This window comes from Trichoderma breve, chromosome 1, assembly GCF_028502605.1.
Source record: "Trichoderma breve strain T069 chromosome 1, whole genome shotgun sequence".
Taxonomy (NCBI): domain Eukaryota; kingdom Fungi; phylum Ascomycota; class Sordariomycetes; order Hypocreales; family Hypocreaceae; genus Trichoderma; species Trichoderma breve.
This window is the reverse complement of record NC_079232.1, coordinates 2,304,449-2,328,033: the sequence shown is the minus strand read 5'-3', so window position 1 is coordinate 2,328,033 and position 23,585 is coordinate 2,304,449. Positions and strand designations below refer to the sequence as shown.

General features: G+C 46.2%; 7 protein-coding genes across 7 annotated transcripts; 3 read left to right on the top strand and 4 right to left on the bottom strand.

Moving 5' to 3' along the window:
• Positions 1 to 152: 152 nt before the first annotated feature.
• T069G_00737 (o-methyltransferase domain-containing protein) lies at positions 153 to 842 on the bottom strand (the record flags this gene model as incomplete). Its single annotated transcript, XM_056167947.1, has 1 exon — positions 153 to 842. One exon carries the CDS (start codon positions 840 to 842, stop codon positions 153 to 155), a length of 690 nt encoding a protein of 229 aa, XP_056033263.1.
• A 592-nt stretch (positions 843 to 1,434) lies between these two features.
• On the top strand, positions 1,435 to 2,938 carry T069G_00736 (fungal zn(2)-Cys(6) binuclear cluster domain-containing protein; the record flags this gene model as incomplete). Its single annotated transcript, XM_056167946.1, has 2 exons — positions 1,435 to 1,653; positions 1,736 to 2,938. The coding sequence occupies 2 exons, from the start codon at positions 1,435 to 1,437 to the stop codon at positions 2,936 to 2,938; spliced, it is 1,422 nt and encodes a 473-aa protein (XP_056033262.1).
• A 2,584-nt stretch (positions 2,939 to 5,522) lies between these two features.
• On the top strand, positions 5,523 to 6,344 carry T069G_00735 (peptidase a4 family domain-containing protein; the record flags this gene model as incomplete). Its single annotated transcript, XM_056167945.1, has 1 exon — positions 5,523 to 6,344. The coding sequence occupies one exon, from the start codon at positions 5,523 to 5,525 to the stop codon at positions 6,342 to 6,344; it is 822 nt and encodes a 273-aa protein (XP_056033261.1).
• Positions 6,345 to 8,700: 2,356 nt separating this feature from the next.
• T069G_00734 (pro-kumamolisin, activation domain-containing protein) lies at positions 8,701 to 10,898 on the top strand (the record flags this gene model as incomplete). The annotated part of the gene is made up of 5 exons (XM_056167944.1): positions 8,701 to 8,912; positions 8,980 to 9,386; positions 9,441 to 9,994; positions 10,097 to 10,380; positions 10,457 to 10,898. The coding sequence occupies 5 exons, from the start codon at positions 8,701 to 8,703 to the stop codon at positions 10,896 to 10,898; spliced, it is 1,899 nt and encodes a 632-aa protein (XP_056033260.1).
• A 267-nt stretch (positions 10,899 to 11,165) lies between these two features.
• On the bottom strand, positions 11,166 to 15,388 carry T069G_00733 (WD domain, g-beta repeat domain-containing protein; the record flags this gene model as incomplete). Its single annotated transcript, XM_056167943.1, has 8 exons — positions 11,166 to 11,845; positions 12,050 to 13,250; positions 13,293 to 13,376; positions 13,533 to 13,912; positions 13,958 to 14,174; positions 14,241 to 14,533; positions 14,576 to 15,103; positions 15,190 to 15,388. The coding sequence occupies 8 exons, from the start codon at positions 15,386 to 15,388 to the stop codon at positions 11,166 to 11,168; spliced, it is 3,582 nt and encodes a 1,193-aa protein (XP_056033259.1).
• A 1,495-nt stretch (positions 15,389 to 16,883) lies between these two features.
• T069G_00732 (uncharacterized protein) lies at positions 16,884 to 17,264 on the bottom strand (the record flags this gene model as incomplete). The annotated part of the gene is made up of 1 exon (XM_056167942.1): positions 16,884 to 17,264. One exon carries the CDS (start codon positions 17,262 to 17,264, stop codon positions 16,884 to 16,886), a length of 381 nt encoding a protein of 126 aa, XP_056033258.1.
• A 1,680-nt stretch (positions 17,265 to 18,944) lies between these two features.
• Positions 18,945 to 22,275, bottom strand: T069G_00731 (uncharacterized protein; the record flags this gene model as incomplete). Its single annotated transcript, XM_056167941.1, has 6 exons — positions 18,945 to 20,123; positions 20,358 to 20,488; positions 20,551 to 20,729; positions 20,802 to 20,932; positions 21,013 to 21,787; positions 21,845 to 22,275. The coding sequence occupies 6 exons, from the start codon at positions 22,273 to 22,275 to the stop codon at positions 18,945 to 18,947; spliced, it is 2,826 nt and encodes a 941-aa protein (XP_056033257.1).
• Between the last annotated feature and the right edge of the window lie 1,310 nt (positions 22,276 to 23,585).

Here is a 23,585-nt window from a genome sequence, read left to right as displayed (position 1 = left end):
TAGTAAGCTTAAAGAAGAATAAATCCGCCTTTTGGTGCCAGTTCGTACGTGGAACCAGGCTATGTCTCCAGCACGAAGCCACGATATATCTGGCTATAGCTACTTATATTCCATATTTACCCCTAATGCTTTTCTACAGAATCTTGTAGGCATCAGCGGCTCTTGACCACGGCGAGGATGAAGCCAGTAAACACCGGGTTAGGTATCATGGAATGGCAAGCCACTGTTGGCATCAGTGTGGCCTGGACTCGCTCATCTCTGCCAATCTTTGTTATGATAGTCTCGCCCCCTTCCTCTTGTCCATTCTTAATCATTGATGGAATCACATCGTCTAGAAAGATACATCCACCTAGACGCGTCAACTTGACCGCCCAGTCAAAGTGCTCCCATTGATCTTCAAATTCTGCGTCGATAAATACCATGTCAAACTGCCTCCCTTCCTCCGCAAGTTTCGGCAATACATCCAGCGCCGATCCAAGCAGAATCTCTACATCGAGGCCATTGGCATTCTCCAATGCCGTGTCCCGATGCTTTGGGTCGATTTCGATACTGGTCACCTTGGCTCCTGCTTGCGCAAAACAGATGGATGAGTAGCCCCCCAGCGTACCGATTTCGAGAACTGACTTGGCTCCCATGAGCTGAGCGAGGATGGAGAGATGTTGACCAGACATGGGGAGGACACTGATAGGTGGAAGGCCTTTAGCTGCCGAGTTGGCCAAGCATTGTTCAAGCTTGGGATTGGGGCGGAGCAAAGCAGATTGGGCTTGTGCTTCGAAGTTTGGGGCTAGGCGAAAATTATCGTAGCTGAAAACTTTCTCCATTGCTGGTGTTGTGAAAGCCATATCGAAGTGGTGTATTGGTACTGTAAGAGCTGAAAACTTGCAAAGTGTCCGGTGAGGATAATAAACTTTGAACAAGATCAAGCAATGCATCTAGCACTTATATACTGACTTCGGAATTCTTGAATGACCGATAGGCCGCGCAGAGTATATAAGGCATCCCTCACATCTTGGAAGGATGAAGCTTGTAGTCCGACATGTCTAGGCGATATGTTTATTGACTTCTAAGACGGATTGGACTAAACGAGGCGGGGCTCGTTCAACTCAATGGATCAACGAATCCACCAGCGCCAGCAAATCAACAATCCTATGTACAGGCAATATTTCCTATTTGACAAATCAAGAATTGACTAATTCAATGTCCGAGTCCCCTCTTCGGAGTATTACAATAAGGAGCATCAAAATTGCCCCGCATTTGCCGAAATCTCGGGGTTCCGCATCGCCAGATCCGGCTCGTTTAGACTTGTATGGTTTAGTGTCCGAGATATCTACATCTCGCCTTGTATAGTCCGATTCAGACAAGCCCGACCACCGATTTCGCAACCACACGACAACTTCCCTACATCACGCAAAGGTCGTGTACCCTCCGGCAATAATGGAACCGGCATCAACATTTGGCTCATCCTCTCATGAGGCAAAGAAGAGGACCACTCCGTCGCTACTTGACTGCACCAATGTCTTCATTGTCACCTCCAGTTCAGAACAGGCGTTATGCAAGATCCCAACCAACTTGGTAGTAGACCCATTCAGGCAGAAAAGGCTGCATCACAAATCCAAGCGTGGATGTGACCAGTGCAGGAAACGACGAGTAAAGGTTAGTCATTCTTTTATGGGCGCTACATTACATTGGCCCCGGTCTCCGAATGCTGCTGACCTGCGTCATTCATATACAAAAGTGCGATGAGAGAGTTCCAAGATGCTCGGCATGCACCCGCCGGCAAGAGCCTTGTAGCTGTTGGATTTCTGGCAGCCGTAGGCGAGATGTTGAAAGATCGCAGGAGATCCTTGCTGTTGACCAAGTACCCCGGAGCGTCTCACAACAACACAAGCTGGTATCGGATGAGGTAGTCAACTTGCTACACATGAAGCTCTTTCACAATTTCCAACATCAAACGATTCCTACCCTCCTCTTTGACTCGGATGCCTGGGAAAATGCCATGCAGCTATCCTTTAGCTTCCCCTCTCTAATGCATGCCATACTTTGTGCGTCGTCGAGGCAGCTGTCGTTTCTCTTCCCTGACGAGCAAAAATATGCTACAGCAGCAACCACTCATTTGATAAAGACACTCTGCCTCTTTCGTGACGACCTTTCCACTAAATTCACCCCGTCCAATGCCGATGCATTCATGGTCACGACTGCGCTGCTGCACATGGAGATGTGGTCCAATGTCGAATTTGTGGTGTTTGGGCCTGACGGGACAATGTCATATGATCCTCTTCAAGACCGTCTTTTCCAACACAGCCTAGGTGTCTTGCACGTATTCTTGAACTGTACTCCTATTTCCTTGCAGGAATCATCACCATTGATGCCGCACATTAGGCATAGCTCTCGGAATGTCCTGGTCAATGCCGCAAAGCTGAGTAGAAAGTCACTGGAAAACTTGAGGTGGTTTTTCTCATATGAACGACCTCTCAGTTTATCCCTCCTTTCCGTGCCTCTCCCCTTTGTTCGCGACTCCGACCTTGCCCCAGAAGATATCTGGACCGTTGAGGTACCAAAGCTAGCGGAAATAGGCCCTTCTAAGTCTAAAGAAGCAGGCTACTCTTTGAAAGGGTATTATGGCATTGTGGATCGCCTTTGCCTCATATTATCCTTCCTTCCAGAGGCACAAGATGAGGAATATGAGGGCCTGAGCCCCGAGTTGGCAACAAACCTTTCTCGATATCTCATCATCTTCCCTGTTCTGTGCGACCAACAGTTCGTCTCGATGGTGAGGCATGGGGACCCTCACGCAATGGTCTTATTGTATCACTTTTATCGCGCCGTAAGGATCCTTGTTCCTTCAACAGAGCATTGGTGGGCACAAAGAAGGGCTAGCTTGGCAGAGACAGCGATACAGCAATGGCTATTCCGAGAGTGCGCTAGAAACGGAGTATGAGTCCGAGACAAGATTTCCTCGATCTCACATTGATCACCTTTTGACTCTCTCATCTCGTTCAATTTACTCCTGTGATTGACAAGCTCTCTATAACTTCTGATAATGATGTGAATCATGAACTACGTCTTTAAAACCTAGAGAGCTAGATTGTGAAACCATAGAGGCTCTGTTACTCATGGCTTCACACGTGGTGCTCCTGGCTCGCTGCCCTCCGGCACAGGCACCAAAGCCGACCTTGTATAAATATGCCTGGCACCCTCCAGATTGAAACCTTCGACGCAGCCACCTTTGACCGCAAGTGAGGGCCTAGGCGTACCATCCTTGAAGATTACCCGATGCAGGATACGAACGCCACACACTTTGCAGAAATAGCATTCTACTGTGTTGCCGGAATTTGCTCGCCTGGCCCACATGCCAATATGTTGTTGTAAATGTTTGGGGAATGGCCACATGCCCTCAGATGGGAAGATGGCAGAGGTACCAAATGCGGAAGCCGATTGTTTTTGGCATTCTGTGCAGTGACATACATATTTGCTAAGAGGCTCAGGGCGCGAGGCTCTAAAGGAAATGGTGCCGCATTGGCAAGTTATCTTGGGGTTTTCGCTTGACTTTGGGAGCATATTAGAGTGGTAACGATGAGATATTGATGAGGTCGGATGTGTTAAGCCCTCAAAGTGACTCATGAAATATGGGCGTAGTAAGCTGGTTGGTGGCCGCAATGCAGTCCGCTGCCGAAAGGCAATTAGTAAATACGCTTTTGGGGAGTTCATTGAGAGTAAAAGAGTCAAGGCTGGTTGGAATCAAGATGCGTGATTCAAATAGTAAATGAATTCTTTGGCTAGCCTAGAGACATGATGTAACTAATAAATGCCGACGGACTATCCAGTAGAGTAAGCACCATTGGAATAACGTTGTTCCCTTGAAACCAAGATCCGTTCTTTATTGGTGGTGAATTCAACGGTGGTGAGCATCTTAGCGCCGGGTTGGTTAACCACTAAAAAAGGAATCATGTAAGTCCACATTTGGAGTCTTGGGACGCAACTAAACGGAAGACATCACACTCAAGAGAAGAGCTTGACATGACCCTGAGTTCCCCACTATCTATGGCCGTATGTGCCTGAATGTGTAGCAAATAGCATTATGAAAATATCGCATTCAGATGCGTTAAAGGTGTCAACCCGTATTCGCCAGTCACTACCCTGTCGGTTGCCGGGTTGTTTACAAGGGAGCAGGCAAGAAAGACGCGCTAGTTATGGAATCTCATAGCCTCGTCTTAAAGGTCATGGTTGGGGTCTCTGTTTTGTCTTTTGGGATTAAATCTGCCTTCAGGTGTTGATATAAAGCTAATGACTGAAACTACATATAGATCTCTCCCTCAAGGATCTCACCCCACACAACTCTATTATTGGTTATTATTACATTGAGTATAGATATTCTAATTTACTAGTAAATTATTAAAATATGAAGTACTAACATAAAGATCAATAACATGACAAACTGCCAATGAGCTTAATGATATGTAAGGCCAGTAACACAAGGTCTTCCGTCGCAGCTTGGTGAAGCTGGACAAGAGAAAGCTGCGTAATATCATGAATTTCGGGTTAATCGAGTCTTCATCAGCGACCAAAACGTTCTCTATGAGCTTCAAGTCCGAGCTGTACGACAATGAGTTAACGACATCTAGTTTGTGTCAGGAAAGCCATGGAGGTTCCCGTCGAAATACCCCTGTGAGCTGGTGCGTTGTCGTGGACCAGCCAGCACTCTCGGTAGCTGACTCTCATGCAGGTTCTCATTGACACTCGTAACGGCCAAGCTATACCTGATTTATTAGAGATTTCTAACACGAGGTTATATACTGATCCTAGATCTACAGATTCTCATTGGAATTCGTTCAAAAGGGAAGCTATGCCTAATTTAGTCGAGATTTATCACTTATAACACGAGTTTACTTCGTATACAACTTAATCTCCACTAAGGATACGGGAAAGGAAACCCCTGTTTATAATGCACCACGCGATAATGCCTGCAATAGGTATAGGAGTTAAAAACAGAGCAGTTTCAACACTATTATTGGACCAATAACGAGCCGTCCGGTCCAGAAAAGATCATTTTGCTGCGGTCAGCGCAAGGGTTGATAACGTAGACAAGGAAAGAAATACGAAGTTTATAGAGACAACAGATGATCCAATGGTATAGAAAGTGACTAGTTTTGTACTTTGTTATAGATGCTTCGTATACCATCTGGCATAGTCTTGCCTTGCACGCTTTTTCAAGGAAGTTTCTATTTACCCAGCTTTGTAATGGTGCCACTCAACTTCTCCAGTAGCGTTACGTTAGTAGCCCATTGAAGTGGGATTGGCTACGATACGAAGCAAGCAACTTTGAGACGTCGAGACATAAGTCGGTGTAAGATATGCGAGAAGGTTGTAACCATATAAAGTATCTCCCAAAGACTATTTAACTTAGGTCCGTAAACAGCAAATATCGTTTAACCAAGACTCCAAAACCTACTATCATCTTAATCTATATAAACTCTTATAACCTTTTAATCTCAGTTCACCGACTTCATCTGCACCTATTCAAGATGAAGTTCGGTGCTTTAACCACAAACCTGCTTTTGATGGCTCCTGCCGCCTTGGCCTCCCCTCTGTCTACTCACAAGCAGACGGCAATGGATGCTTTCCGTGCAAGGAGATCTTTACGTCGCTCCACTGCATCTAGAGCCGGCGCCAGTAACACCGGCGGGACTACGGATGCAACCTCTCCTAACTGGGCAGGCGTCACCATCTCACAGCCAGGCGTCACCGAGGTTTCCGGCACTTTTACAGTCCCGCAACCCAAAATGCCACCTGGCGCCGATCCCAATCTTGCGCATTGTGGTGTTGCTTGGGTGGGAATCGATGGGTGGACTAACGGCGATCTCATCCAGACTGGTGTCCTCTGGTGTACCTATATCGACAACTCAACCTTCTGGTACCCTTGGTATGAGTATCTCCCTGGCTTCATTACCGAAATCGATGGGGTGAATGTAACTGCTGGATCAGTTGTTACTGTTAATGCCAAGAAGACTGGCACTAACAGCGGAATTACAACATTAACGGTTGATGGTGTAACTGTTTCCCATGATTTCACTGGAGAACAATTCAGCTTGCCTGGCACAAGTGCTGAGTGGATTGTCGAGGACTATGAACTTACGTACGGAGGCCCTCCTTATGCTCCATTTGCAGACTTTGGAACTGTTACCTTTACTGGAGCAACAGCCGTTGTCAACGGAGCTACTATTACACCGGGCGAGGGTAATTGGGTTATCGTTGACCTAGACCAGGGTAACGGACCCATCACATCATCAAGCTTCTCTGGCAGCACGGTGACTGTTAGTTATAGTTCAGATTTGGGAGCAAATTAAGTTTTGTAAACTTTAAATCGGAGAATATCGCATATTTGTTCAGGAGACGGACTATGAAGAGCATTGGTTCTGGACATGCTTTTAGAAAACAAGCATTAATACAAAGCTGCTATATCCTATTTGAACATATATAAAGAAATCTGTAATATTGGTTGCTTCTGCAAATAACAAGCTGCAAGATTATATACTAGCATCGACTTTGTAAACCAGGGGGCCCAACCACGTTCCCTGTTACTGTACTGTATTCCCTCGAAAAGCTCCAATAGTGGAGATTTCTTTTTATAGTATAATGCCGATGCTAACGCCGCATAGCTTATGTAGTTAGCTTATTATAGGACTTACCTCCTTATCGAATTTTCACGTGAGTTTGCGATCTGGGTGCTGGTTCATTGTCTTCTACGACTGTAATGCTTATTTTTAATATCGTAGTTCCGAAATCCAAAAAAAAAAAAAAAAAAAAAAAAAAAAAAGGAAGATATAAAACTCAAGGAAAAGGCTTGACGGGACCCTAGATTTTCCACTACCTATGGTCGTACGTTCCTGATTTATAGCAAAGTCCTTTAACATACTCTGTATTAGTAATATGCCGCTTCATTGTGAACTTGAAGTTCCCTTTTGCTGAACAATCGTACGCTGCGCTGTGTATACTGGAGACTACTCGGCGCTGGGTACGATATGCTTATGCCAGACAAATTATATCAAAGAATCCCCACGCTGTCTACATAATGCCGGTAGATATTCCGCAGGAACCCGTATCCTTGCGGCCTACTCCAGCATCCCCACTCTAGATGTCGAATCGGCAGTTTGATGACTTCGCAAGGAACCTATTTGCGCATGCACAGCCCATATGGTCACTGAAACTGGCCCTCGGTCGCTTATAGGCACTGCCACCTGTGATGTATGAATACGAAGGTCATTATGTCCAGGATGCTTCCCCAGCAATGTAGTAGGTACCCGCAAAGAGCAGCTGATAGCTGGAAGGCTTTGCTGCACAGGCCTGGGAATCGTCTGCTCCCTGCCTCCCATTAGTATCTAACTACTCCGTAGGACTTTATTTATAAGTGTTACTATAGCATTGGCATGTCCTCTTGATATTAGACTAACTGAATGTAACAAGAACTTTTGCAAGCGACTTTGAACACGCGCGGCCTGCATAACAACTTGACCGCCTCTACTACCTATCTGGTGGGGAACCGAAACTAACAGTAATGTACGTTAACGGCACGGCACGACTCGTATCCGCATGTTCCGCCCGTCAAGTCGGAATGATCCGAACATGAAACCAAACTTCTCACAGCCTGGGAGCTGGCCCTCAGGACAAAGGCACCGCAAAAGGCGACACTTGCGAAGTTCCAACGAGAGAAACCATACAAATACCAAGCCACTCCATGGGTTCCCACAAGTCTCGGGAGATCGTCTATGCCCCTCAGAGCACATCCGACGAGACTTCCTGAGCCTGGTAGGCACTATAATCTTGGTCATACCTGACAAAAGCATGTGTTTGAAGACTTGATGAGGTTTATTCGATTGGCCATGAGTCTATTTATTCGTCATTTATTCGCATTGAGCATGTAGCTTCACGCCCGAGTCGTTAAATCTGACTGGTGTAGTAGTCAAAATGGGTCACTTCAATAAGCCCGAGTAACTTCGAGTCCATGATACTAGTAACGAGGTATTACACACAGAGTAAATGACATCAGGGTCAGTCGTACTTCATACTTCTGTAGGGAGTAGTTTGCCCCGGATTCGCTGAACTGGGGTTTGAAGGGTCTAGACTTTCACTTGGACGAATCTTTAGTGTAAACATGAAACGTAGCGTCACTTTAAGCCCCATTACGCATACGAAGCTTCTACTATGTGATTGCGACCTAATCGAACCGGACATGTAGATAGAGATTGCCGAAAGCGGCCAGGGTAAATACTGTTTCTGGGCTAGTTCCCGTAGAGTCATGAGATGAGACCTAAGGTATCGAATACGAGATTTACTGACCGTCCATGAAGAAAGTTGGCGTTGCATTGGGCAAGGATGCACGAATTGTGATTGTGTGATCTGAATGGGGCAGTTTACAAGAAGGATGTCGAAATGGCAACCATGTAATAGCCTATTAGGTATCTAACTTAATATAATTTGTCTGGTATACGAAGTACTCCGTAGTTCGGATTGGATCTGATACCCCTATAACAGCTCTGCGTGGCTTAACCTGAACATGCTCAATCGAACGTAATGCTGCCGATTGGTCGAGGATAAACTTGTTGCGGAATTTGACTGTACAAGACTTTTTCTTAAATAGGAGCGCGCGACCGTTTCGACCTCCTGGAGAATCCATTGAAAGTCCCTCTTCACAGCCTTCACAACATGAAGTACAATATCATTTTGGCCCTCGGCGGTCTCGCCGGGGCTCTTGCGAGCAAGTCGGCTCCTAGAGTGCTCCACGAGTCTCGCGAAGCCAAGCATCAGCTATCACAATGGCAGAAATTGGATAAGCTGCCGCCCGACACAATTGTGCCTGTGCGCCTTGCTTTGAAGCAGGGCAATACGGATCGGGGGAAGGATCTTCTCATGGAAATGTAAGCGCGAGCTTGATCACTGCGGCGAGCTATCCCGCTGGATTTGCTTCGACTAACACGTTGCCAGTTCCAATCATACATCGGAGAAATATGGCCAGCACCTCACCCAAGAAGAGATTGTCGAGCTTTTTGCCCCGGCTAACGAGTCTATTAATGCTGTCAAGAGCTGGCTTGTGGCATCCGGCATCTCCAGTAGGGCTATCAAGATCCCGAAGAGCAAAGGCTGGCTTTATTTTGACGCTACAGTTGCCCAGCTTGAGGCCGCATTGAAAACGGAGTACCATGTTTACAATCACCTCAGCTCTGGATCCAGTCACTTCGGCACTCACGAGTACTCTTTGCCCTCAGACGTATCTGAACACGTTGACTTCATCATGCCGGCTGTGGCAATGGCTCACCTATCGAACGATACCCGTCAGCCGACAAGGAAGCGTGCTTTAGAGGTTGAGCGGGCACTCCCCGCCAGTCAACTTTGTGAGTAATCACTGTAAAACTCTGGTAGGACGATACCGGCTGAACGTTCCTAAGTCTTAGACGGGAGTGATCAGGCTGCCTGCAACGCAAGCCAAATCCTTCCAGCCTGCATCCAGTACCTGTACCAGTTTCCTAACAACACCAAGGCTGATCCGAGGAACGTCATTGGGATCTACGAGCCAGCCGACTCATTATTCTCCCAGAGCAACCTAAACCTATTCTACAAGGATTTCTATCCAAGAATTCCACAAGGTTTTGGACCTCAAATCGACAGCATTGATGGTGCGACTACCGCGCAGAGCCCGTCCGGCGGCGAGACCGATCTCGATGTTCAGATGATTATGCCGATTGTATATCCTCAAAACGCAGTCATGTACCAGACCAACGTGTCGTTTGTTGACGAATTCTTAGAATTGGGCCTGTACAACCGATTCTTGGATGCTATTGACGGAACATACTGCAACTACTCTGCATACGGAGAGACGGGTGATGACCCAGTGTTTGATGGCAATCTCACCCACCCGGACTGTGGGACATTCAAGCCCACATCTGTGATATCAACTTCATGGAGCTGGTCTGAAGATCACTTCCCAGCGGCTTATTCAAAGGTTAGCTCCTTCTCCTCTGTCTCCTTGGTATTCACCAACACTAGTCCCCTTTCCTCTTATTCTCTTGCTCTCAGCTGACATGGTCTGGGTGCCATCCAACAGCGTCAATGCGATGAATGGATGAAACTGGGTCTGCAAGGCACCACCGTCGTGTCCGCCAGCGGTGATGACGGGGCCAGAGGAGACGCCTGTATTGGCGACGACATAACCATCTTCGCCCCCGACCAATCCTCGGGCTGTCCGTGGATACTGTCCGTTGGTGGCACCGGCTTGCCGGACAACTATAAGCCGGGAGATCAAGAAGTTGCGCCACATGGGTATCTGCCTGGTGGTGGTTGGAGTAATATCCACCTCAGACCGGACTACCAGGAAGCCGCAGTTTCAGAGTGAGTCGCATCATGGGAAATGTGTTATTTCGCCACAAGAGGGGAGAGGCCGTATAACTGACATCAAGTTGCTCAGGTACTTCAAGAACCACGATCCTAATATTCCCTTCTATCACACCAAGGACGGTGATATTCCGTTGACCGGCGGGTCGTACAACCGTGATGGCCGGGCATATCCCGACATTTCCGCCATCTCAGAGAATGGAGTTACAATCACCACTGGTGGTGTGGTTCGGCTTGATAATGCCGGTACGTCAATGGCTGCTCCCATTGTCGCGGCCCTCATTTCTCGCATCAACGAGGAGCGCCTCAGCGCTGGAAAAGGTCTGGTGGGCTTTGTGAATCCGGTTTTCTACGCGCATCCCGAGATGTTCAACGACATTACATTCTCGCCCCTCAAGGTAGCCCCATGCAACGAGACGGGGTACTTGGAAGCAGTCAAGGGCTGGGACCCCATGACTGGGCTAGGAACCCCTAATTATCCGGCCATGCTGGAAGTTTTCATGAACCTCAAGTGATGTAATTAGCAAGCCGGCGGCAACGTCTTCAACTCTGCTGGAGTCGCGGTACGATATTCCCTGGCTGACGCGAACTCGTTTCAGTCAGAACTCTCTTTTCACAGCTTCGCCCGCTTTGTTTATTAGACTTTGTATGCCATGATGCCATTCTTAAAGGCCATCTTCAAACAGCCTCCCGCTATCAAATATGTTCTGCTGGGTTGCCATTTACTTACTACGTAACATTCCTGCAAAGGACTATACACAATGTGCTGTCGGCCTTCTTATCTAATCACGAGAATTCCACTCGTATACGCCCGATGTAAAGCCTAGAACCAACACATTCCCTGAGGAGCAGCCAATAGCAAGTTTCTGTGTAGCCACTGCTGATCTCACAGGACGATATTCTGGTGGCAGCCAAAGGACGCTCCGGCCATTGCAATGGACCCAGCATCTGTCCTCGCTTAAAGTCCATCCCACGGCTTTAGAGTCGTCGTGATTCTCAAAACCCCCACCGGCCTCTGAGCGATGAGACAAGTCATCTAGAGAGGTGATGGTCCTGTCGGTGATGATAGTTGATTCGTTTAGAAAGGATAGGTGAGGTGTTGGTTCCATTGCGTACGTCTTCAATAGCATACCCGTTGCTACATCCCAGTGCCAGAGCATACCATTGTGGGAATTTGCTAGAAGTCTTTGGTTGTCAGGCGAGAACGCTACTGACAAGAGCCGATCTGTATTGCCTTGGAGAGTCAAGAGTAACCCGCCGGAAGCTACATTCCAGACCAGCACTACACTGTCATCGGATGCCGACGCGAGTTTCCGGCTATCAGATGAGAAAACAACTGAGTTAACTTTACCCGTGTGGCCTTTGAGTATATTTCTCACTGCACCTGTGCTTCTATCCCAGAGCAGAAGGGTACCCTCATATAGGGCTGAGGCCAACAGTCGACCATCCGGAGAAAATGCCACTGAATCAATATGATATGTATTGCTCTTCATGGCTTTCAAAAGCAATTCCGGGAGCCCATCCCATGCCTGAAATACACCATTGATTGCATCCGAGGGACGCGGCGTCCTGCTTATACTCCGAAGCCATCTTGTAGGACCCCTTGGACGTGACACCAATTGTGTATTATCTCTTCTCGCTACTGAGTTGCTGTGTCTTGTGTTGCCGTAATTTATGTTGCTGTCAAGGACCATCAGCCGCTCAGCTGTTTGTGTATCCCAAAGCCACACTGTGCCATCGCAAAATCCTGCCGCAAGCACCTTGCTATTAGAAGAGAAGGCTACTGAGCAGACTCGGCTCTTTAGATCCTTGAGCTCGTGCTGCACCCAGCCCGAGCTGGTATCCCAGAGCAGCAAGGTTTTGCTGTACGACGCTGATACCAGCTGTCGATAATCTGGCGAAAACGCCATCAGAGTGACTCGGCTTCTTTGAACAAGAGCCTGTTTTGGCACTGCCGCATGTACATCCCAGAGCCGAAGCATGCCGTCGTATGAGGCAGATGCTAGTTTTTGGCCGTTAGATGAGAATACCACTGAATTCACTTGGTTCGTATTTCCCTTCAAAGACCGTATCAACATTCCCGTGGTCGGATCCCATAGCCGCACCATGCCGTCACCGCATCCTGCTGCCAGCGTTTTACAATCAGGCGAGAAGGCTGCTGACCACACTCTACCAAAGTCCCCGTTGATGATTTTGTGTTTCTCAAGAGCCCGTTCAGAAAGTCTCCAAATATAATGAACGTGTACCGAATCCCGTCTCCCAGACGGTGCTGCGGCGTCATATGTTGTTAGTGCCAGTTGTTCGCCATCCGGCGAGAAGATTATTGACCAGACGCGACAATTGCTACCTTTGAAGGTTCGTAACAGCATCCCATTACGAACGTCCCAAAGATTTACAAGCATTTTCCCACTCTCCTCAAATACTGTCGCTACCCATTTCCCGTTAGGCGCAAAGGCTATTACTGTAACATTCGTCGTCTCAACGAAGGCCGATAGTAGCGCACCCGTCCTCACGTCCCAAGACCATATCAAACCACCCACAGACGCCGATGTTACATGTCCATGATCAGATGAGAATATTACTGAGAGAACCGGATTGTCGTGTTTTTTAGCATTCCAGACCATCGCACCAGTATCAACGTCCCAAAGGCATACTCTGCCATCGTGACAGCCTGATGCCAACCTTTCACCATTTAGGGAGAAGGCCACTGATAAGACTTTACTTGTGTGCGCTGTAAGGGATTTCAGTAACGCACCAGTATTCGCATCCCAAAGAAGCACCGCAAAGTCATCGGATGCAGATGCTAGTCGTTGACAATCGGGAGAGAAAGATACCGCATTAATCGAACTAGTGTGACCTTCAAGAATCTGCAGAAGCGCGCTCCATTGGCTCTCAATTGCAGGAGTTACGGTTATCCACGGAGGTTGTTCATGCCGAAAGTATTGTCGTATTAAACATCGCGTTGGGCTGAATATCAGGGCCGAAGAATATGTCTGAAGAGGATGTCTTTCAATAATGGGTCGAAAGTAAAGAATAAAGCGACTGGCATCGTGAGCTAGTGCAAAGCATTTCGGATTTATGATAGTCTGTGTCTAGTTGAAGGTTAATAAGGTTCTGTAACAATGCTGGAGTTTAACATAAACACTTACGGAAAGAAGCTGCTCCAATTTCGCTACTGCTAAGACGCCGCTTGATATGCTTCTCCTGAGGCTGAGAGCTTCTAGCCAGTATAAAAAAAGATTCTTCAAGAAAATGTATACTATTAGGTCATCGGAAGGTTCGGCGTCGCCACGTTGTTGCATTGTTTGCTCTGCCTCTTCTAGATGATCCACCCAATAAACACACGAGTAGTAAACACCAACTAAAGGATCTAGGCTACGTTCCTGGACCTTATCAATTGGAAATGCAGGATTGACCAAGCCGTATATATCTCGTCTAAGAACACGACACATAATTTGGATAGATTTCCAGAAGATAGCATGATGCGTGTAATTGATTCCGAAAGGAAAGATATTCCGATATGCGTCTCCTATTAGGAACTCCTTGGCCGACTAGTGTATTATATAGACAATGCCGTTCAAAATTGTGAGAAAGGAGCCACAGAGTTTAACAACTTCAGTGATGAACTGAGGTTCAACAGCTTCCGTGCTGAACTGAAGTTTGTCTGAATCTCTATCCTGGACGCCGGCCAAAAGGGCTAATTCATCTAGTTGAAGCGGTCGATAGGCCACAGCGGCGGTGGAAAGCAGGAGCCAGCACTTTTCCACTATCCACGGCTTATGTTTCTGGATCTACCTGATCATTCTCCTGTATACTTCCTTTAGACTCTCTGGCAATTCTTTCACAATGTGTTGTACCTCCCAGCTCGAAGCTGCATCAAGCTCTCCAATAACAAGCGAAACCCACAAAAAGGTACCGTGAGCTTTTTGTCGCATGATATTCCTAACTTCACTTTGAAGGGCCTCGTCTTCGGCGATTGATGCCAAATCAGCAACACGCAGCTTAATATACTCATCAACAGACCGAGATACGTGTTCCGCATTTTGCTCGAGACTCAGCGTAACCCAGTGCTGGTCAGACTTTATTCTCCGTTCAATCTGAGGCTGATTGCGGCTTGAGATAATCCACTTGACGTGAGATGAAGATGATGCTTGTATGAAGTTTAAGAGTTTTGGCAAATCGCCTGGGGTACATTCGTCCAGCGCGTCAATGATCAAATAAGTATCCTTTGACTGTAAGTCTTGTAAAATCTCTGTGAAGGTTCCAGAAACGGCAAACCAGGCGTTTGTATCTTCAAAGAGTGCTTTTCCAGCGTGGTCATGCTTCTTTTGTATTCGCCTGATGAGAGACGGCTGCTTGTCAGCAAGGAGGTAGATGAGCCCTCGAAGCACAGATGTAGCGTCATTGCTACGTGCGTCAGCTGCCTCGCAGAAGAAGTAAGATACTAGCATGCCAGGTTGTTGATTGGTAGAGTGTTCTAAGGCTGTCAATTCGTCAATGATTCCGCAGAGCAGCATCGTCTTGCCCTTGCCAGGATCACCTTTGATCCACAGCACCTGGGTGTTTTCAGTGCGGCGCCATTGTTGGTAAGCGGCATTCTCGAGCACCCATTGGTACGAGCCTGGTAGAAGATGCCCTTTGCTATGTTCGATGCGAGCCTTGTCGTCGCGGGGGTTTGTGGAGCGCAGGTCTACGAGGCATTGATGTTTGTTGGTACTGCCTAAGTATAAGTTCTTCAAATTAGCCGAATACTACGACAGTACGCTGTGGGCCATATTGATACTAGCTATGAAGAATAATTGTTACCTCGATTGTAATGAAAATTCACCGATGCATTGGAGCCAACAGCAGATATTTGGCTGCCTGTATTGTTATTCTGAATACTCCCAGGACCGTTAAGTTGGAACCTAGCGCTGTCACCTTGCCGAATCCGAGTATTGTCTCTAAAGACGTTGTCCGAGATATTCATTCTATCATGTGCGCGCTCTTGATCTGTCATAGTCATAATTCGGAAGATGTGGTCGAATGCATGACAACGTATGAATCATCGAAACAGAAGAATAAACACGAAGGATGAACAACCTGCATCGCTTCTGCCTGCAGCATTGCGACCTTGCGGGGTAATAGAACAATATACATGTACATAACGTACATGCAGTATGGAGTGTAGCAACATCGACCAGTAAAATTTCAGGAAAGATTCAGGCGTGACATACTTAGCCGAATTTGCAAGAGATTACAGATGGAATTCGTTTATATCAGCAAATGAATCAAAGGCGATTATCGCAGTAATCATCAATGCTCCCCGAATTTTGAACTCCAGACACATGCTAACATGCACTGAATAATACATGTAGATGAGCTACGAGAGAAGCATGTCGAAAGAAGCGAAAACAGTGGAGGAGGGAATACAAATGCAATGATTGATGCTTTACAGGGTCATTTGACAGAACTACCCGAGGTGTTGCCAATCCAGCACGATCGAGTAGTTTCTTTACACGCACCCTTGATCTTGTGTTGGTTTAGCTTGAAGTGATGAGCGAAAATGGGTACCTAAAGTTCAGTTTGAAACGAAATCATTTATATAACATCATTCTTATTTCAGTTTCGCGTAAAGAGCCTCGGGAAACAGATATGCGTGGCTCGCATTTGGAACGCAGGGGCGCAAAAGTGAAGAATTTGACGGAACCCCAAATGTTCCGCCACTATCCTAGTGCCTATGGTCGTATGTGGCTGTCAGGATCATAGAGAGAATTATAAAATCGTCCCTCATGAGCAAAAAAGGAAATCCCACCCAAACACGTTTAAAACATCGTCTACTATATCGAGAGTAAATACATGTAGTTACAGGTACACAAATTGTTGGGTTACTATCGTATACGCTACTTGTAACTGCCTGATTTTTTTCTCTCTCGATGACACATCATTGTTTAGACAGAAACCCCAGAATATAGTATTGACATAACGTATTAACAGCTAGAGAATAAACCCTTGAAATCCTCTCAGCTACTAACAGCATAACATCAGAAGCCTAATCGATTTGGGAGCTACACGGAGCATGAAGAGAACAAGTCAGGGATCTATTTGATCTACTAGCAGTCGCTGCGTTCTTTTAAGAAAGAAGCCGCGCGGGAGATAACTCTCTTTTCCCATCTAGTCGGAGGAAATTGGTATAATTTAGTCCATCTCACCACTGGTCTCTTACAAATAGCCGGTCCCGTCACAGTAATTGCTACATTTGTGATTATTGGCCTAATCTTTCGCCTTCTTGGCTTTACGATGGCGTATCATAACAGCTATGCAAGAATGAGATTGAATAATTTGATATAGTAAATTGTTGCGATTAAGGATCGACCTGCACATATATGTTCTAGTAGCGCTGTTCTAATGAATGCCCAAAATCAAAACCCAAGAACCAAGAACCAAGAACCAAGAACCAAGAACCAAGAACCCAAACCCCAAAACCGAACCCCTTCCAAAATCCAGTCTATACCCTGAGCTTAGACCTTGATGCAGCTGATAGTGAAACCAGTCTCCCAGTCCAAAGGTGTCTGAGAGAACTTCTGGAAGTCTCGCTCTGGGTCAGCAATGCTGGCAACCACCTTGGCGAAATCCTTCAATACAACACAGTCCACATTGGCGAAATCAGCAGTGAACTGCAGGCTGGTGACGAGGAGAGTGCCATCCTTGGCGAGATTGGTGTTGGCGTAAGCCTGTCCAAGGCTCACTTCAGATCCATCAAGAGGGATAAAAGCGTTGCCGTTTGCTCCAGAAACATCGTTGGCAAACTGAACTTGAACAGTGCCTCCAGATCGAGGTGCCGGAGCTGCGGAGACAGCAAGGGCGAGAGTGGAGAGAGTGAAGGCAATAACGGAACGCATTTTGATGAAGGTTTGAGTTATTGGTTTGAATATGTTTAAAGATGTGATTGAAGAGATGTTGTTATTTGTAGTGGTGTTGTTGTTGTGATTGTTGTAGTGATGTTGTTGTGAGTGATGTAGAAGGATAGCTGAATGGCAAGATGTACAGCTGTTTATATAGATGATTCTCTCGCTTTTGACAACACATTTTGAGTATATGCTATATATAATTTGACATGTACAGAATAAGCGGATAGCGGTGTTCCGTACACGAAGTCAGTGGAATGAAAGCCTTCCGCACAAAGCCACAGCTAGCTTGAGGCTAAAGCTGCAATAGCTGGCAGACAATAACATGCCAATGCGCTTATAAATTGTATAAGCGCATTTGCTATATTTAATGAAGCGTGTATTACTGCTTTAGGTAACCAGAGTAAGTAAGGTCCGAGGTATAAGCCACCTTGCTAAGCCGTTGCTTATGCTGGGGCAGAGTACATGTCATATGCGCTATGTGTTCCTTAGTGTAAGCCACAGCTAGTATTACACGAGAAAACAATAAACGAAGTACGCCGCAAGAAATAAGCTGTTGGACGCTTTGATGGAAGGGGAATGGCACGCCATGGAACACATGGCATCTCACGAGAAATTGCTTAGCAAATTGCCTTTATATCAGCAGGCTAAAAATAGGACACGGAAGTTTAAACTAATAAGAGCTGGGGAAGTTCATCTAGAAATCGACATCGCCTCAGCCAAGCCTACATTGCTAAATTAGATCACTTTGCTTCCTCTGTAGATTTGTAACCAAAAAGTGTAGCTTTATCCTTCATCCCAAACAGCTCATATTTGTAAACCCTTTCGCGGACAGTGTGCAGTCCCATTTCAAGTGAATAATCCGAAGGTACCGCCTTCAAATTGTAAGGCATAAACTTGGGCAGACACGCACCATCATCTCGTGGCTTCGCATACGAGTACAGGCTGTAAGACTTGTGCCAAGAGCTGACAAGCCAACTTGTTCGTCGACGTGTATGGGAGCCACTCTATCGCCCTAGTAGTAAGCGAAGCTGCAGATGCTGTTACTAACACCGAGAGCTGAACGCGCCATTGTACATGGGTCAGTGAACCTCAGGGAAGTTGAATGCTAAAAGAGGGAGAAGCACTGAAATAGATGCGGGAGTGCAGGATTGTAGAGTTGGAAGAGAGAGATTGGACGACAGTAAAGAACATGTAATCATGCGCGATCCCGGAATTTTCCACAATCAATGTTTGTACGTGATGACAAGACTTACAAGGCGGCTCTATATCGAGACTGCCAAAACCTAACAAATATCTACAGAATCTACTTCACAAAATAGTCAATGTTTCTTTAATTGACTCTACTTAGCTTAACTCTATAGGGGAGGACGATATCACATAACACTTTCTAATGGATGTGTCCCTGCTTAATAAGAAAAATGGAGGCAAATTAGAAGTCATGGAAACACCTTTTGGCAGTTTCACGATAGCAATAGCATGGCACCCGTTTGCCAGAGTGAAGGTTGGTCTAATTTGGTTCATTTCTATACTTTGGGCAATCTCTAAGAAAACCTTTCCCATGACCGTAGCAAGAGTATGATACTCTACACCTATTCGTCTGTTTTATTTCCACTGCGTTGTTTATGTAGTCAACCCAAAGTGTAAACACGTCATAGCGCCTGATGAGCCCATTCATTCAATCTCTTCGATTTTTCGAAAATAATAGTCCCATCCTTTCCATTCGCGTTTCTTATACATTTGCGTCTCAGTCTGAGGGCCCCAGACTACCCCTAGATCTTCCGCGGCGGCATTACTTGCTTCACCAGCTCTTGAGAGCTCAGAAAGAACTTCATTCATTCTCCGAACCCAATAGCCGTTCCAGAAAGTAATCATAATGTCAAGTCCATCCGTAGCCGCGTCAAAGGTCTCAAAGGCATGTGTCTCAAACTCCTCTATCAACGACTCCAGGAGCTCCAATAGTTCCGCATACTCTCCCTGTATTTCTGCAATCTCTTCCGCATCCATTTTTTGTGGTATCCCATAAAATTTCGCTTTGCACATGCATGTATGCGCAATGCCCAGCGCATCGAAAGTAATAAACCGTATTGCGGCATAGTAATGTGTCCTTCGCAATGCGTTGCCGTACTCCTTTAGATACGTCCTAAAAATTGTGGCAATATCGTCACTGATTAATCTCATATTCTTCAGCCTCGTCACAAATGGCGTGCAGCCTTGGAGAGAACACCGACAAAAGCAGTTATCAACCGAATCGTCCATCAACATGCGTTCTTCAAGCTCACGTACTAGTTCTTCATGATCTTCAAGTTCCCATCCGTTAAGTAGCCATTTGCTACCTAACATTGCAAGGATGAAAGCATCTGAAATATATCCAGTCCAGGGAAATAACCGAGGCTCTATCCACTCGCAAAGAGGAGCGTCATGATCCAACAACCATTTCACAAATGGTAAACTTATACGAGAGGGCGTGGTTCTTGGCCTCCATCTCTTAGGCATGCCTGGACCGTTTTTAATATCATGGAACCCGAAATCAAAGTAGATATTCGCATCTTCGACGTTGTACAGTTCGTGATAGATAGACCTGTTGTCTTGGATGGGAGAGCTGTGGACTATGTCATCTTCCACATATGTAGCCAGAGGTCCAAATTCAATAAATCCCCTCTCCCGGAGAATTTCATCAATTTGCATAGCGTATATATCAAGTATAACCGGCCTATGCAAACTGAAATTGTCGATTTCTAGGGGCGAAAGGCATTGTTGCGCGATTAACTTCAGCTTTTGCCGACGTTGCAATAGCGACTTGGCTAGATGGATTTTGCAATGTTTCGAGGCATTGGCGATTACCGATTCGTCCTTGTGACTCCTGAAGTCTCGATGTGGTATAATCGGACAACCTGCCTCCAATAAAATCCTCAGAGGGAGTGTGCATCGACATGAAGGCCCGTCCTGATTCTCCCGTTGGCCACAAAGGGTTTTACTAAGGAGAATGGCATATCCAAGGACCGTATAATGACTATTATCTGTTTGAACTAAATGCCGTGGATTGCTCTTTTCGACTAAGATTTTCAAGCACTCGGGATAGCCTACGGCTAAGTGAAAGGGAGTCTGATCAGAACGGTACGCTCTTTCTTGAAGGAATTCCGGATGTTTCCGCAAAAGGCGGTATATTTGAACTTGATCATTCGATAAGATTGCCATTGATAATGGACCGAAGAATGCTTAGAAAGTGGTAAGTCATAGAACAGGGAGAGATAACGTGATACAATCCCCAGTCACATACCATCGGCTACTCTTTGCATTGCAGCATAGCAGCTAAAAATTGAAGCAAGATTTTTAGGCTCTAAGTCATAGGCCAAAGGGAATGGATTTGGGTTATGGATATCCGCATCATATGGGTAAAATGCTTCGACGAGAGGTATGAATAAAGGTTCTCCGGGGGTCGCAATTGTCAATGCTAGACTTTTTTAACGTATTAGTTATGAGAGACACTGGAGCTTTATTTTGGTATGTTTTGAGTATCATGTTACATACCGACCCTTCAAGTCCAGCAATGATGCCGATACCTGCCTCTTGACAAGAAGCGTAACTAAATGTGCTATAGGTAAGGAGTAGGCTTCATCAATGTCCTTGTTCTCAAGAATTAAATCGCTAGCAATATTTGACTGTTTGAAGATTATTTTCAGCTAAATTATGTTGTATCAGTTGGGCTCTATGAAAAGACTTGACTCACTACCTCAGCTACCGCATGGAGTAGAGATTTATTCCTTGAGTCGACATCTTTCGGGCTTGCTTTGCCCAGTCTGAAAAGATATTCAATTTTTTGGCCTGCTGAGAAGGCCAATTTCTTCCACTGAGTCTGACCGTTTGTTCGCTGGGCCCCCTGCATCAAGGGAAAGCAGAGCATATCAGCACATTCCTCTAAAACGGATATGACACGGAAAGCTGGGGAGACCATCCGGTCAACGGTTACACGATATTCAAGATTCACGCCGAGACTTTGGCCACCTGCACCAGTGCTTGTGTATAATGTGATTATAACAGCATTTCTTATCAAGCTTGTCACCCTCAAGCGTCGGGTTCGGCTCCGTTCATCGCCATTGCTTCTGAAATACTTGCAACCTTTGTAATGTTCGAAACGAAGTATTTCATCATCCCAAAAGTCCCATGGCAGCCAAGAAATTCGTTTAGTCCTGTGAACTATGTGACGCCGACAGGGACACCAGCTCGCTTCGGCTATAGGAGCCGTTCGGAGGACATTGGTGGTAGATTCCAGGCTGGCACACAGCGCCGCTAAGTTACTTGGCTTGTAGGCGAGCTTGTAAATGGCTACCCTGGGATTTGCCTCGTAAAGTGCGGCTGCCCCGGCGGTGTTATTCTGTTGAAGTCGATCAAGTAAATCGTCCAATTTTGTGTGTAATGTGGTGATATCGGAGTCAAGTGCAGCAAGGCTGCTTGACACCTGTTGGGACGCGGCTTCAAGGTTGCTCAACTTGCTAGTTGCCAAACAGCTGTAACTTCTATTAAAATTTATCTGGTCAGTAGCTACAGCACATGTAGGCTAGTAGGCATCTCACAGTTCAAGATTTTGAAGAGCCAGATCAAGTGTTTCTTTAACCACCCCAAGTGATTTTTGAATTCGATAAATATCTGGCTTTTGGATAGGATATCTCAACTTCTTAACTTGTTGCTTAATTTTGTCTTGTGGGCGTGCATCAGGTGAGAGGCTATTTGAGAAACGTGCCGCAAGCTGCTTCAGGCTATTAAGCTCAGCTTCGCATGTTTGCATGGAGCTTAAAACTTGAGCGGCGGCTGGTGATGTGGAGGGGTCCAAGGATCCTTGTGTTAGAGACTCTCTGAGAGTCCGGAAGACAGACTCTAAGCCTTGGGCTTGTCGGTCAATAGAGGCGAGGTCCTCATCGCGATCTTTGAGAGCGCCGATATAGGTCGCGATGACGGAACAAACCTGGATCCCTTGCGAAACAACCCCAATGGCGAAATCAGTCATCGCTTGGCTTCAGGTGGTGCTTAGGTACATGTAACTAGCAAGACGCCATGTGTATGTGTCAAAAATTATGATGAGGAGGATGAAATCAGTTGCTTGCTGAATTATCTAGCTGAGAGGGGTTGGACAAGAGATGTAGAATGTATCAAAGTTTCAAACAGTGAATCCCAAAGTATCTAGTCGGGCGAAAGCAAGCCATGTTTATGATGTAGAAAGCTAGGATTGGGAGGGCTCAAGGCATTCTTCATGCGACGTGACCGCCATTATGCAAGCAAAAGAATGGCGGTATTGGGTGTTGGCTACGGTGGTGCACGACAATTTGAAGCATGCATGCAATACGCGAGTGGCAGTGCAGTTGAGAGGTTGCCTATAAATTCAACAGCACTTGCTGTAGCGGCTTCTGCCTAGTGGTGGTATCCAACGGAATGCTATCGGTGCAGAGGCATGGGAGTCAGAGATGGGTGTTCCAAGAAGCTGGATTTCGCGGTTATAGCGGCCGTTTTCGGCAAGCCTCAACGCTGTTAGGATAGCGAAGCTATATGCTCGCACGATCGAGGCTCGTTACCGTTCAAAGTCGATAATATCATGCGACGCTATAGTAAGTATTTGAGCTACTTGTTTATTTGCTCCTGTAAACGAAACCATGCGACTCCAAATAAACCATCTCCCATCCCAAGGCTCTCAGAAGAGCAGAGCCTGGATTTTGACCAAGAGCTCATAGCATCCCGAATTGTTCATTGCCGTTTGTTGAGTCTGTTTAGATTATTCGCATAAGCGCTTTGTATGAATGATAAATGCAATTAGATACCAACTTCTGGAGTTTTAAGCCGCCCAGACTATTGCGATTGTTATTTCGCCTTGGTTGTAGCACAACACTCTTACCTCCGCAACTGCGGGCTTCAAATAGCTTTGTCATCTTTCTCAGAAGAAGCGCATTAACTGCCCTTCATAGCCCTAGCCACTCTAAGCAGGAGAAAGAAGAATGAGCTTTAGCCAGCGATGTCTCATTCGGCTGAATTAAGAATTAACGACTTTTCTAATTGGCTAATTCTGATTCGGATTTCAAAGGCCGTGTAGGGTTACAGGTTATCATCTGAACAATTTTGCCGCCCGTCGACAGCGGCAGGGTTTATGGTGTATTACTCCGAAGCGCCTTTCTTTTCTACTTTTTCTTTGAGAAAAAGCCTCGATTCTGGCTACCACGAGAAGACGATTTAATTTCGGCAATATTCCGTAGCCAGGGCCGATGTGACCCAGGCGGTCCTCTTGCCCGAGGCTCAATGGCTGAATGACTTCAATTCAGCCATAATTCT